This window comes from Papio anubis, chromosome 11 (genome assembly GCF_008728515.1).
Source record: "Papio anubis isolate 15944 chromosome 11, Panubis1.0, whole genome shotgun sequence".
In the NCBI taxonomy this organism is placed as follows: Eukaryota; Metazoa; Chordata; class Mammalia; order Primates; family Cercopithecidae; genus Papio; species Papio anubis.
The window spans coordinates 76,869,407-76,883,712 of record NC_044986.1 but is presented as its reverse complement, the minus strand read 5'-3'; the positions used below and the strand labels follow the sequence as shown (position 1 = coordinate 76,883,712).

General features: G+C 44.5%; 1 protein-coding gene across 1 annotated transcript in view; it reads right to left on the bottom strand.

Moving 5' to 3' along the window:
* SH2D4B (SH2 domain containing 4B) overlaps window positions 1-14,306 on the bottom strand; it is a 110,770-nt gene that overhangs the window by 46,300 nt on the left and 50,164 nt on the right. Inside the window, exon 4 of the mRNA XM_021943334.2 lies at window positions 12,345-12,492. Within this exon, the coding sequence (XP_021799026.2) occupies window positions 12,345-12,492 (148 nt within the window). The remainder of the gene's footprint in view (window positions 1-12,344; window positions 12,493-14,306) is intronic.

Genomic DNA, 14,306 nt, shown 5'->3' with positions numbered 1-14,306 from the left:
GAGACAGTGACATTCAGTGACAGACAGGCATGCAGGTTGCAGAAGGAAATTATATGCAGACTAGGGAGCCGGGTTTTTGGAATTCAGACAGGTGGGGCCCTGAGCCATTTGTCGCACAAAGACTAAACCCATTCTCCTAAAGCCCAGCTCTAATCTTACCACTTTCTTCCTCAAAAGCCTTCAGGGGCTCCCACTGCACACAGAATAAAATACAAACACCTTGGCCTGCCAGGTAAGACCCTGTGAAGTGCCCTGCCTACTTTCCTTACTTTCTCAGCTCAGTGGGCTCCTTCCCCAGCACACACAAACACACACACACACACACACACCCCCACATCATTCTGCACTGTAGCTCCACCACACTCCCACCAAGCTACAAGCCTGCCTCTGTGCAGCCGTGTTCACCAACTCAGACCAACCGGGTCAGCTCAGAGATCTCAGGCCCACCCTACTCCCCTGCCCAGACCGAAAAAGCTCAGTGTCCTACAGAATTCAGATGATCCATTTACATCCTGCAGAGAAACTCCATGCTTCAAAGCAACATTAATTTGTAGTAATCCCTTGTGTGAATAGAACATGTCCCTGAAAATTAATGAATAATCCTATAATACGGGGAAAGGCATCAGTAAAGATTTGAATTGTATGTGAATGTGGATGTATTTAAATTCTGCTCCGTGTGATCTTGGGCAACCTGAATTACCTTATCTACACCTTCTTTCCTTGCCTATAAAGTGGGGGCCTGACTGAGTTGCTCTGAGACGTACATGGCAGGCTTGAAAAGCCCTGGCATGGGCTAGGTTTATTAAACATTATCTGTTATTGTCGTGTTTGCTGTGAGATACAGAGGCTGAAATGGCGCCTTTAGAAAGAGTCCGTCCCTAGGTGGAGGTGGGGAAATGATGTGAGAGCGGAGGCGATGTGTGGAGTCACAGGCTCCTGTCAGAGAATGGAAAAAACAAGTATGAGTAGGAAAAGCCTCAGACCCCTGGGGAGGGAAAACAGGCAGCCGAGATGCTGAAGGGAATCACACAGGCCTTTTGTGACTCGGCCTGCTGGAGCCATGGTCCCTTGGTGGAAGAATGGGCTTGGCACTCAAGATGAGGTAAGCAAAGTTCGACCACAGCTAAACTTGGGCCTAGAGAAAGGGCTCTCAACCCTTACCTGAGGCTTCTGAGGTCGGCAGCCAACCACTCCTGTGGTCCTGAACCCTGCGAGCAATGCCTGATGGCTGCCAACAGTGACCCCCTGTGGCCTCCAGGAGCCACTGCAGGAGTTCCTTAAGACCAGAGCACTTCACACCCCTATGAATGTTGTAATGACTCAGCTTGGGGAACCATAAAGCCCCCAGAGATTCCTGAGCAATTCAAGAGGAAAGAGGACCCTAAGCAGGACATGAATCGGCCACATGGGAGCTCAGGCTAGCATTATTCCAAGTTATAATACCAAAAATATGTGCCACCTAGAGTTTAAGGAGCACTTCAAGCCAGTTATGTCCAAGGAGAAACTGCACGATGTCCCATTCCCATGAAGGGATAGAGAAAGCCTTTCGTCTGTCTTCTCCTTCAGCTATCCTCCCAGCCCAAAATTCTGCTGTGCCCACTCCACTCCAGTCCAGACTCTACCCCTACAAGCCCCTTCCAGCTCTACCTGTCTCAAGCCTACAGCAGTTTAGTATCACTGACCCCGACTCTGGTGCACACTCTAAGAGGAAAGGGAATGGAACCCACATCACTGGACCCCAAGCTGGGCCTGAGCCCAAATTTCCCACTCCGCTCTGTCAACAACCTGGCAAGAAGTGAGACAACCAGTGTGCAGATTGTTGGTTAAAGGCCACAACCAGAATGACACAGGTCAAGGAGGCAGAGGTGAACACAAGTCCCTCTGATGACTCCAAAATCCTGCTTAATCTAACCTAGTATCCTATCCAAAATCCTCCAAAATCTAACCTAGTAACTGCAGCAATGATAAATATCCAGTTTTTACAAATAATATCATTTCTCAAGTCAGGCTGGCTCATCTCTAAATCTCTGGGCAACTAGATGCTATCTAACTCCACACTCCTACAAGTTCACAGTTGAAAAACTATGAAATGAATTTCTCTGCCTGATGTATTCAGAGTCTCAGAAGCCAGAGCTCTGCTGAATAACTGACTGAATTCTCTGTTGAACTGAATAACTAACGGTATTCAAGTGATACTAAATGGGATAATTTCCTTTTTTTCTAACTTGGAGAATTTAATTTGGGTGTTTTATCAAAAACTGCTGCTCCCCCGTAGATTAATGGCCCACTATATCTTTCATATTAAATTAATTGAGTGCAGAATGGTTTTGTTGGATTTGAATGACAGGCTCTGGAGTTTAACTCATCATTCTTTAAGAAAGGCTAAGATGAGGAACTAAAACCACGGGGCCTGAATTATCACATCTTCTTTGTTTTTCAGAGGCTTTCCCATTTTCAGTTGCCACACAGAACATTAATGAGCAATCAAGCAGCTCCTGGGCCAGACGATTTCCATTCTCTATCCCTAATGGGAAACCAGCCCCGCTCTTAACTTTCCATCCCATTATGTGGCTAAAACAGAAGAGCACTTCATGAACACAGACGTTTACAACTTAGAAAGCACCGTTACTTCCTCTCTCTCATTTCACCCTCCCAAAGGCCTCAGCTCAACATGATTAACCCCATTTTACAAATGAGGAAACTGAGCAACGGAGCAAGAGTTTGCTCAAGGTCACACTAGTAAGTGGGCAGAGCTAGGACAGGACTCCCAGTCCAATGCTCCTTCCCACACACTGCAGTAGCCTCTGGTGACCACTTTGTAATGGTTCATGATTTTTTGTCAGTATAAACCTTTGCTCTGCCTCCTCTTTCCATCTGCCTCTTCTTTTGTCCTGAATTTAAATGAATGAATTCTTTTTTAACTCTTTCTCATCTTATCTTTCTAGCCTCATTTTTCATCACTGGAACCCCAGGCTGCCACCACACTGCAACATGTACCATGACCTATGCACACAATGACCTTGCTTTGCTCTGCTATGACACCCTGTCCCACCTTCTTTGCCCATCCATTTTCCCTGAACCAAATGCCATTTCCTCTGCAGAGCCTTTCCAAATGCTCTCCCTTCTGAAAGGGATTCACTCTCTCCCCATACACTTTATTTTATTTTATTTATTTTTGAGATGGAGTCTCGCTCTGTTGCCGAGGTTGGGGTACGATGGCACAATCTCAGCTCACCGCAACCTCCACCTCCCGGGCTCAAGCAATTCTCCTGCCTCAGCCTCCCGAGTAGCTGGGATTGCAAGTGCACACAGCCACGCCTGGCTAATTTTTGTATTTTTAGTACAGATGGAGTTTGACCATGTTGGCCAGGCTGGTCTTGAACTCCTGACCTCAGGTGATCTGCCCGCCTCAACCTCCCAAAGTCATGGCATTACAGGCATGAGTCATTGTGCCCAGCCTCCCCATGTATTTTATACAAACCTATGTTGGCACATCTACCTATTGAACTATAACTCAGGCATGTAAGCCTCTTCTTCCAGGCTGAGATTTTTAAGGGGAGGAAATATGTCTAACACAATGGTTGGCATACAGCAGGAGCTCAACTGATGTACAGTTGTCCCTCAGCATCCTCAGGGGATTGGTTCAAGGAAACCCCTCCTCCATTCCCCATCTCTCATGAATACCAAAATCTGCGAATGCTTGAGCCCCTTTTATAAAATGGTGTAGTGTTTGCGTATAGCCTATGCACACCCTCCCATATACTTTAAATCAGCTCTGGATTACTTATCATACTTAATACAATATGAATGCTATGTAAATAGTTTCTATGCTGTATTTTTGTTTTTGTTTTTATTGTCATGTTGTTATTGTTTTTTTCCAAATATTTGCTGTCAGAGGTTGAGTGAATCTGCAGATGCAGAACGCAAGGATACCCAAGGCCAAGCATATACTTTTGCTCCTCAGTCTTACTGGGTGCAAATGACAAGCATATCCCCCAAGCGGCAGGAGGAAGCATTGCAGGGAAACATTCAGTGAGTAAGATCAATGTTGAGCTACCATCAGCACTGAGCATCAGTAAAGATAGAGCCTCCATCTGCCTTTATTCTGTCATTTCAAACAAACTTGTTATAGAATGTAATGTCTGCTTAGTGTTCCCGCAACCTCAGCCACCCCTCGGCAGTCCTGGGAATGCCCAGCAGTATGTTTAAGAGATTCCACAGGACGGAACCCATGAGGAACTTCCTGTGCATGGACCACTGGAGGCCCGTGAGGCCGATGACCAAAGACATCCCTCCTACAGGCTGCTTTTCGAGATACCTAACCTGCAGGCCAGAACACTAGGCCAAAAGTAAGGAAAAAGAAAAGCCTTCATTTGTGCCTGATGCCCCGACCTCCCTACTGAGTCTGAGCCTGAGTTTCCTTATCAATACACTAGGAATGCCAATGCTCTGCTGTGAGGCTGTTCCCGGCTCATGAGAATGAATGTCCTAAGGCTTTGTGAACTCTCAGGGTTTGGGGCATTCAGATGAGTTTAGTGAGGGCACAGTTTTTAGCAATATTTGGCAATTCTTAAAACAACTCCAACCTACGTGTGAATGGGCATGAAACAGTTCAACAGCAGCTGCCCAGCCGTTATCAATGAGCAAGGGGAACATTCTCTCCTGAGCATATGCCCCTGAGGCATCGCCTAGGAGCCTGCCCCAGATAAAAAATGAGCTTTGACCACAATGTTGCACTTGTATAATTTTAACTCTGAAAGGAAGAAGTAACAGTGAAACAGGTCCCAAGGCTGGAAGTGGTCAACAGAGAAAAGGAGGCATGGTCCTGAATACAAACAGACCCCACCCACATTTCTGCTCCCCAGCCCAAGGGCACGCCAATACCCAAGTAACAAGGAATTGAGACTTAAAAGCAAAATCCCACTGTAATTTCAACTGCATACACATGCTTTCCATAGTGTGATTCCATTCTTGTTCCAAATAGAGGGAACCAATCATTTTCCACCTCCCACAAACCAACGACAGTACTACTCCCTGAACACGCTATTAAGCAGAAATTGAAGAACTGGGTGGACTCGCCACTCTGGTGCTCCAGGAGGAGAGGACAGAGGAGTCTGGCCCCCGCTTACACTGCTGGGGTGGGCCTGAGATTTGGCTCTATGTGGATAGCACAATCTCTTAGGCTTTCATTGATTGAAAGAGCTTCTGAGTGCAGCAGTCACTCAGGTAGGAAGGGAACTGTCCTTAACAGAAAAAAAATTCTCAAGCTAAAGGCAGCCACTAGGCCAGGGCAATAGTGTTGAAAATATATTACACACAGCCCAAAGGGTTTCACAGAGGGGACCCTGAAGCCACAGGATGCGGGGAGGATTCAGGGGGCCAGGGACCATGGGCCCCTCACTCTCCTCACCTGAGCCAGCTGCTCACACCTTCTTTACCTGATGGGTTTCAGCATAAACATGTGTGAAAACAGCAGCCATAAGGGAGTTTGGAGAGCAAAGACAGCCCAGTTTTCAAGCTCTTTTGTAAATACAACAGTAAGTCCCTAGGAGAGAGAAACAGAAGGCCTGGTTGAGAGATGAAGTTTGCACTGCACTGTGCTGGCATTGCTACTCTGAGACATCTGCATACAGGATAATCTCTGCTCTGGGCCTGGGCACATAGCCTTCTGTCTGCCAGGGCCCAAGAGACCTAGGAAAATCTGATTGAGGACATCAATGCTGAGAAGCAAAAGGAACACTGGTGTCTTAAAATTTGCAACTGCCTCATGGTGCAAAAATTGTACAAAATAAAAATTAAATTTTAAATTTTAATTTTTTTTTAGATTCTGTTTGGTTTATTCCTTTTCCAGCATTTGATTACATGCTAGGTCACTTGGAATAAAAAAAAAGATTCAACACAAAATTAAATACTTTCCACCCATGCACCTTCCCAACTGCCCAGTTATGGCCCCAAATTTGTCCCAGAAGTTCTGGGTGTTTTAGGACTGGCACCAAATTAATTATATGTCAACTTAAAAAGGTATCAGTGGAAAAGGTGAATTAAGGACCTCTGAAAATCCTCTCCGCCATAAAACAATGAAAACACTGGAAAATCCTCAGAACCAACTTTCTCAGATTGTTAGAAATTAACCAAAGGCTTACAGGAATTCAAGAAGCATTTATTCAAGAGAAAAAGGTTCATAACAAGTGAAGAGACTAAATCCGTAATCAAAAAACTTTCCCACAAAGAAACCCGAGGCCTAAGATGTCTTCACTAGTGAGTTATACTAAATGTTTCAAGGAAAATTAATTCCTCTTTACAAGTTCATCATGAGAAATAGAAGAGGAACGAACACTTTCCAACTTGTGCTTTCCAACTTGTGCTTTCCAGCTTGTGCTAGTATTACCCTGATACCACAACCAGACAAAAACATCAAAGAAAATAAAACTGCAGACCAATATCCCTTATGAATACAGATGCAAAAATCCTCAACAAAATAGTAGCAAATGGAATCTAGCAACATATAAACAGGATTATACACTATAAAGAAGTGGGATTTATCCCAGGAATGTGAGACTAGCTCAGTATATGAAACTCAGCCATGGCATGCACCATGTTAATAAAATAAAGAACAAAAAACATGATCATTTCAACAGATGCAGAACAAGCATTTGACAAAATCCAACACCTTTCATCATGAAAACACCCAACAATCTAAGAAAGCATGGAACTTCTTCAACCCAAGGTTCTGTATGAAAACCCACAGCTAACATCATATGAAATGGTGGCTAACATCTGCAATCCCAGAACTTTGGGAGGACAAGGTGGACAGACTTCTTGAGCTCAGGTGGTTAAGACCAGCCTGGGCAACATGGCAAAACCTCATCACTAAAAAAAATATAAAAATTAACCAGATGTAGTGGTGTGCATCTATAGTTCCAGCTACTCAGGAGACTGAGGTAGGAGGATCACTTGAGCCCAGGCAGTTGAGGCTGCACTGAGCTAAGATAATGCCACTGCACTCCAGCCTGAGTGACAAAGTGAGATCTTGTCTCAAAAAAACAAAACAAAACAAAACACTGAAAGACTAAAAATTTACTTCTAAGATCAGAAACAAGAGAGGGATGCCTTTTGCCACTTCCATTCAACATAGTATTGGAAGTTCTAGCCAGAGCAATTAGGTAAGAAAACAAAATAAAAGGAATCCAGACTGGAAAGGAAGAACTATCTCTATCTGCACATGAAATTATCCTGTATGTAGAAAATCATAAGGAACACAAAAATATACATTCCAGCTAATAAACAAGGTTAGTAAGGTTACAGGATACAAGATCAATATACAAAAGTCAATTGCATTTCTGTGCACTAGCAATAAATAACCCAAAAATGAAACTAAGAAAACTATTCTATTTACAATAGCATCAGAAAGAATATGCAATTAGGAATAAACTTAGCAAAACAAAGGCAAGGTTTCTACACCGAAAACCATAAAATATTATTGAAAACAATTTTTACACCGGGCGTGGTGGCTCACGCCTGTAATCCCAGCACTTTGGGAGGCCGAGGCGGACGGATCATGAGGTCAGGAGATCGAGACCATCCTGGCTAACACAGTGAAACCCAGTCTCTATTAAAAATGCAAAAAAATTAACTGGACGTGGTGGTGGGTGCCTGTAGTCCCAGCTACTCGGGAGGCTGAGGCAGGAGAATGGCGTGAACCCGGGAGGCGGACCTTGCAGTGAGCCGAGATTGCAGCACTGGACTCCAGCCTGCGCGACAAAGCGAGAGTCGGTCTCAAAATAAATAAATAAATAAATTTTTAAAGACTTGGATAAATGGAAAGACATTCTGTGATCATGAATTGGAAGACTGCATATTGTTAAGATGGCAATATTCTCCACATTGGTCTACAGATTTAATGTAATCACTATCAAAATTCCAGCTACCTTTATTGCAACAATTGACAAGCTGATTCTAAAATGGAAATGGAAATACAAAGGACTCAGAATAATCAAAATAATCGTGAAAAAGAAGAACAAATACAGAGGTCTAATACTGCCCAATTTCAAAATGTACAACAAAGCTACAGTAATCAAGACTATGTCATACTGGCATAAGAAACAGATATATAAATCAATGGAACAGAATTGAGAGTACAGAAACAGGCCAGGCATGGTGGCTGATGCCTGTAATGCCAGCACTTAGGGAGGCCAAGGCAGGCAGATTGCTTGAGCTCAGGAGTTCGAGACCACACTGGGCAACATGGCAAGGCCCTATCTCTAATAAAAATATGAAAAAAAAAAACAAACAACTCAGGCATGGTGGTGCATGCCTGTGGTCCAGCTACTCAGGAGGCTGAAGTGGGAGGATAGACATTTGAGGCCGTGAGGCAGAGGTTGCAGTGAGCTGAGATCACACTACTGTACTCCAGCCTGGGTGACAGAGTGAGACCCCGTCTCAAAAAAAAAGAAAAAAGAGAGAGAGAGAGAGACAGAGAGTACAGAAACAGACATAATTTTGGTGAATTGATTTTCAACAAGAGTTCCAATACCATCCAATGGAGAAAGAATAGTCTTTTCAACAGATGGTGCTTGGACAACTTGGATGGCCATATGAAAAAAAAATTAAGTAGGAACCCTACCTCACACAAAAATTAACTCAAGATGGATCAAAGACCTAAACGTAAGGGCTAGAACTATAAATCTCTTAGAACAAAGAGAGGTGTAAGCCAGTGTGACCTTCCTTGGATTAGGCAATGGTTTCTTAGATAAGACACAAATCATAAACAACCAAAAAAATGGATAAATTGAACTTCATCAAAATTAAAATTTTTGTGCTTCAAAGGACTATCTAGTAAGTGAAAAGACAACCCAAAGAATAGGAGAAAATATTTGTAAACCATATCTCTGATAAGAAATTAATATCCAAAATATACAATGAACTCTTGCAACTCAACAACAAAAATTCAAAAATGGGTAAAGAATTGGAATAGACATTTCTCCAAAGATGATATATAAACAGCCATAAAGCACATTTTTTAAATGTTCAACATCATTAGTCATTAGGGAAATGCAAATCAAAACCACAATGAGATGTCACTTCACATACACTAGAAAGGCTTTCATAATAAAAAACACAAAAGATTACAAGGATTGTCAAGGATGCCGAGGAATTAGATCCCTCATACATTGCTGGTAAGAATATAAAATGGTGCAGTCACTTTGGAAAACAGTGTGGCAGTTAAGAGGTGAGATCTTTAAGAGATGATTGGATCATGAGGACTCTGCCTTCAAGAATGGATTAATCCTTTCATGGATTAATGTATTAATGGGTTAATGGGTTATCATGGGAGTTGGTTAGCTATCAAGAGAGCAGGCCTGTATAAAAGCCGGTTTGGGCCGGGCATGGTGGCTTACACCTGTAATCCCAGCACTTTAGGGAGGCCGAGGCAGGTGGATCACCTGAGGTCAGGAGTTCCAGACCAGCCTGACCAACATGATGAAACCCTGTCTCTACTAAAATTACATAAATTAGCCAGGTGTGGTGGCACCCACCTGTAATCCCAGCTACTAGGGAGGCTGAGGCAGGAGAATCGCTTGAGCCTGGGAGAGAGAGGTTGCAATGAGTTGAGATCACGCCACTGCACTCCAGTCTGGGCGACAGAGCAAGACTCCGACTCGGAAAAGAAAGCCAGTTTGGCTGTTAGTGTACCTTCTATCTCCATGTGATGCCCTCCACTGCCTCAGGACTCTAAAGAGTAGCCACTAGCAAGAAGGCCCTTACCAGATGCAGCCCCTCAACCTCAGACTTCCCAGCCTCCAGAACCATAAGAAATAAATTTATTTTCTTTGTAAGTCACTCAGTCTCAGATACTCAGTTATAGAAATAGAAGATTAAGATGCCATATGACCCAGAAATTCCACTCCTAGGCATATAGGTAATACTCAAGAGAACTGAAAACATATGTTCACACAAAAACTTGTACACAAATGTTCATAGCAACATTATTCAAAATAGCCAAAAAGTGAAAACAACCCAAATGTTCATCAACTGTTAAGTGGATGAACAACAATGTGGTATATGCGTACATTAGAATATTATTAACCATAAAACGGAAGGAAGGAATGATATCTGCTACAACATGAATGGACCTTGAAAACATTGCGCTAAGTTAAGTCAGACATCAAAAGCCACATAATGCATGATGCTATTTATATAAAATGTCCATCACAGACAAATCTAGAGACAGAAATTGATGAGTAACTTCCAGGGATATGGTAGGGGGAGGAGTAACTGCTAATCAATACAGACTTTCTTTTTGAAGTGATAGAAATATTCTGGAATTAGATACTGGCAATGATTGCACAACTTTTTGAGTATACTAAAAGCCACTAAATTATACACTTTAAAAGGCTAAATTTTATGGTATGTAAGTTGTATCTCCATTTTCAAGTCTATTTAATGAATCTGGCATAAGATAGGAGCAGAAGGCTGGCCAGTAGAAGACACCTCACATCTCTGCTCTCCCCGTATGGCCCCAGTTGCAATCATCACTCAAGCGTACCATCACAACAGCCTCCTTGCTCTCTTCCCAAAACCTTGCCAGATCATGTCACTCGCCTTTGGGAGTTTCCCACTGTCCACGTGTATTAATCATGTCTTTTCATTTTCTGTATTTTCTGATTTTTTGACATCTGAGGCCTTTCTGATTCTGGAGAGATTGCCCCTCCCAGGAATAGCCAATTCCTAGGGACAGTAAAGGGCTTGCCTGCAAGTGCACCTTCATATGCAAACCATTCAATCGGAAGCCCATCCCACAACTACCTCCCTTGTTGGGCTTTCACACTCTGAGCCATTGTCTCCCTGCCTTAATCACCCCACAGCCAGATGATGCAAAACTAGAGATAGCCCCTACACCCAAGAGCTCACTTTAGTTATTTACACTGGCCAATCCTAAGCCTGCCTAGCCTGCCTCTCCTTACCCTTCCCCAGGAAATCACAATAAACACTCTTGCCCATGTTTTTGCCCATGTTTTCCCCCACTCCCTCTGCCTCCTGACCCACCCTGGCGCTTCCCCATGTGGCCCTGCATGGCCTGCCGTGTCTCCTGTCTCTAGGGACCTGTGAGTAAAAACATCTTCCTTTACAAGCCTCATTTCTGGGCCTGCACACCCAAATAAAACAAATCCCAGGCACATAAGCACCGCCCTCTAAACTTAGCTCCACCTCCCCTTTCCCACCTAGCTTCTCACCAACCTGACACTCCCCAAACTCTCACCACCCCACACTTCCTAGGCATGACATGTTCCTTTGTCACCAAGCCTTTGCCCATGCTGGAGCCTCCACCTAAGTCCCCTTCCCAGTCTTTTTGCTTATTCCTGTGTCACCAGCAAGCCTCACTTCATGACACCCCTTCTGGAGACCCACTAGGACAACCACGTTGTATGTGCCACGTCCTCCCTCCAAGCCCTTAGTCTATGTATCTGTCTGCTGCTCTTCTTGATGAGTTTCTACAGGATGAGGACTGTGATTCCTCATCCCTGGATCCCCAGGGCTTAGCACAGAGCCAGGAAATTATTGGCAACTCAGTAAAGGTAGAATATGAGACAAGGTCACACCCTGTTACCCAGGCTGCAGTGCTGTGGCACAATCATGGCTCACCGCAGCCTCAACCTCCTGGGCTCAAGCAATCCTCCCACCTCAGCCTCCCGAGTAGCCAGAACTACAGGTGCATGCCACCACCATGCCCAGCTAATACTTTTTATTTTTTTGTAGTGACAGGGTCTCATATTGCCCAGGCTAGGCTTTTATTTTTTTAATACAAGAAATATCCCTGGCCGGGCACGGTGGCTCACGCTTGTAATCCCAATACTTTGGGAGGCCAAGGTGGGTGGATCACCTGAGGTCAGGAGTTTGAGATCAGCCTGGTCACCAGTAGAGACTGGTGAAACCCCGTCTCTGCTAAAAATACAAAAATTAGCTGGGCATGGTGGCGGGCACCTGGAATCCCAGCTACTCAGGAGGCTGAGGCAGGGGAATCACTTGAACCTGGGAGGTGGAACTTGCAGTGAGCCAAGATCTCACCATTGCACTCCAGCCTGGGTGACAGGGCAAGACTCTGTCTCAAAAAAGAACAGCAACAACAAAAAAAGAAATATCCCGAACAGGCAGGTAAGCTCTTCAAGGATGAAGCCTAACTTACCCTCTAAATTCTTAGCAGGACTGAGCACACAGACGGGCCCCAGTAAAGGCTGATGGGGTGGCTGAGTGAACAGAAATGACGACTGAGCAAATCAGCAGTGGGAGGAGGTGGGTGGGGAGGCACAACTGGTCTCCCTGCCTGAGGCACAAGCTCTACTCACACTGTTCTTCCCACTCTCGCTCCTCTTTCTCACTGGCTTGGCAATGCAGCTGAGCCTGCTTCAGGGTCCAGTAGAGCTCCTTTGCCCTCTGCTCTTCCTGGAGGCGAATCTGCTCTTCTCCTCGCTTCCTCTCCTCTTCTTCTTTCCTCTGAAATGTCATGGGGACAGAACAACACGAGATGACCACAACATTTCAGAAAAACAAGAAAGAAATACCTCTGGGATTCTGCAGTGGGTGGGGCTGAGAGTGCAGCAGTGGCGTCTCCAGCCTCAGTCCCTACATGTATGAAATTGAAATTACCCAGTAGTCCCATAGACAGTTGTTTTGGATAAACACATAAATTGTCCCTTCTGGTCTTAAAGCTTGAAACTTCTATTTGTTTTATTTGAATTGCTTCCTCAGGAAAGGATCCCTCAGGCCTCCCAAAAAGTATCAAATTACTGAAACTCACCAGATCACCACAACCAGACTATGAGACGCCTGATCCCTCAATGAGATGATTGCTTCCTAGCTCCTCCCTAGTTCCTGTTTTCGTACACATTGTTACATTTCTTACCTGCTACATAAACCCCTAGTTTTAGTCAGTTAGGGAGATAGAGATGGATTTGAGGCTGAGCTCCCATTTCCTGTGCTGCAGCACCTGATTAAAGCCTTCCTCCTGGGCAATACTCATCATCTAGGTGATTGACTTTTTGTGCGGCAAGCAGCAAGACCTGGATGGAACCCTGGTGTTTTAGTAATAAAGTGGTGGTGATCACGCCACCTAACTGACAAGGTGGTGGTGAGGAGAAAATGGGTGGAAACAGGTGGAATGCCACAGAATACTACACAGCCATAAAACAGAATGAAGTCACGTCCTCTGCAGTAACATAGATGCATCTGGAGGCCGTTATAGTAAGTGAAAGAACACAGAAACAGAAAACCAAACACTGCATGTTCTCACTTATAAGTGGAAGCTAAACACTGGGTACTCATGGACATAAAGATGGGAATGACAGACACTGGGGATTACTGTAAGTGGGAGAGAGGGAGAAGGGGAATGACTGAAAAAGTGCCTATTGGGTACTATGCTCACTACCTGGGTCATGGGTTCAATCATAACCCATACTTCAGCATCACACAACATACCATTGTAACAAACCTGCACATGAACCTCTGGAATCTAAAATAAAAGTTAAAAAAGAAAAAAAAAAGGCTAAGCACAGTGGCTCACGCCTGTAATCCCAGGACTTTGGGAGGCCGAGGCGGGCGGATCACCTGAGGTCAGGAGTTCAAGACCAGCCTGACCAACATGGAGAAACCCCATCTCTACTAAAAATACAAAATTAGCCAGGCGTAGTAGCGCTTGCTCGTAATCCCAGCTACTAGGGAGGCTGAGGTAGGAGAATCGCTTGAACCCGGGAGGAGGAGGTTGTGGTGAGCCGAGATCGTGCCATTGAACTCCAGCCTGGGCAACAAGAGCAAAACTCGGTCTCAAAAAAACAAACAAACAAACAAACAGAAAAAATAAGATCCAGTTAACTCAGGAGGCACAAGAATGGCTTGAACCCAGGAGGCAGAGGTTGCAGTGAGCCGAAATCGTGCCACTGCACTCCAGCCTGGGAAGGAAGAAAAGGAAGGAAAGGACGGAAAGGACGGAAAGGAAGGAAAGAAGAAAGGAAAGAAAGGAAGGAAGGAAGAAAGAAGGAACGAAAGGAAAGAAAGGAAAGAAAGAAAGAAATGTGGAACAATGTGTTAACTCCACATCTTACTGCAGAGGTAAGAGGACTCTGTGCCATCCTGGCTGGGTGCGGTGGCTCACGCCTGTAACCCCAGCACTTCAGGAGGCCAAAGCGGGCGGATCACCTGAGGTCAGGAGTTTGAGGCCAGTTGGCCAACATGGTGAAACCCCATCTCTACTAAGAAATACAAAAATACAAAAAATACAAAAATACAAAAATTAGCCGGGCATGGTGGCGTGC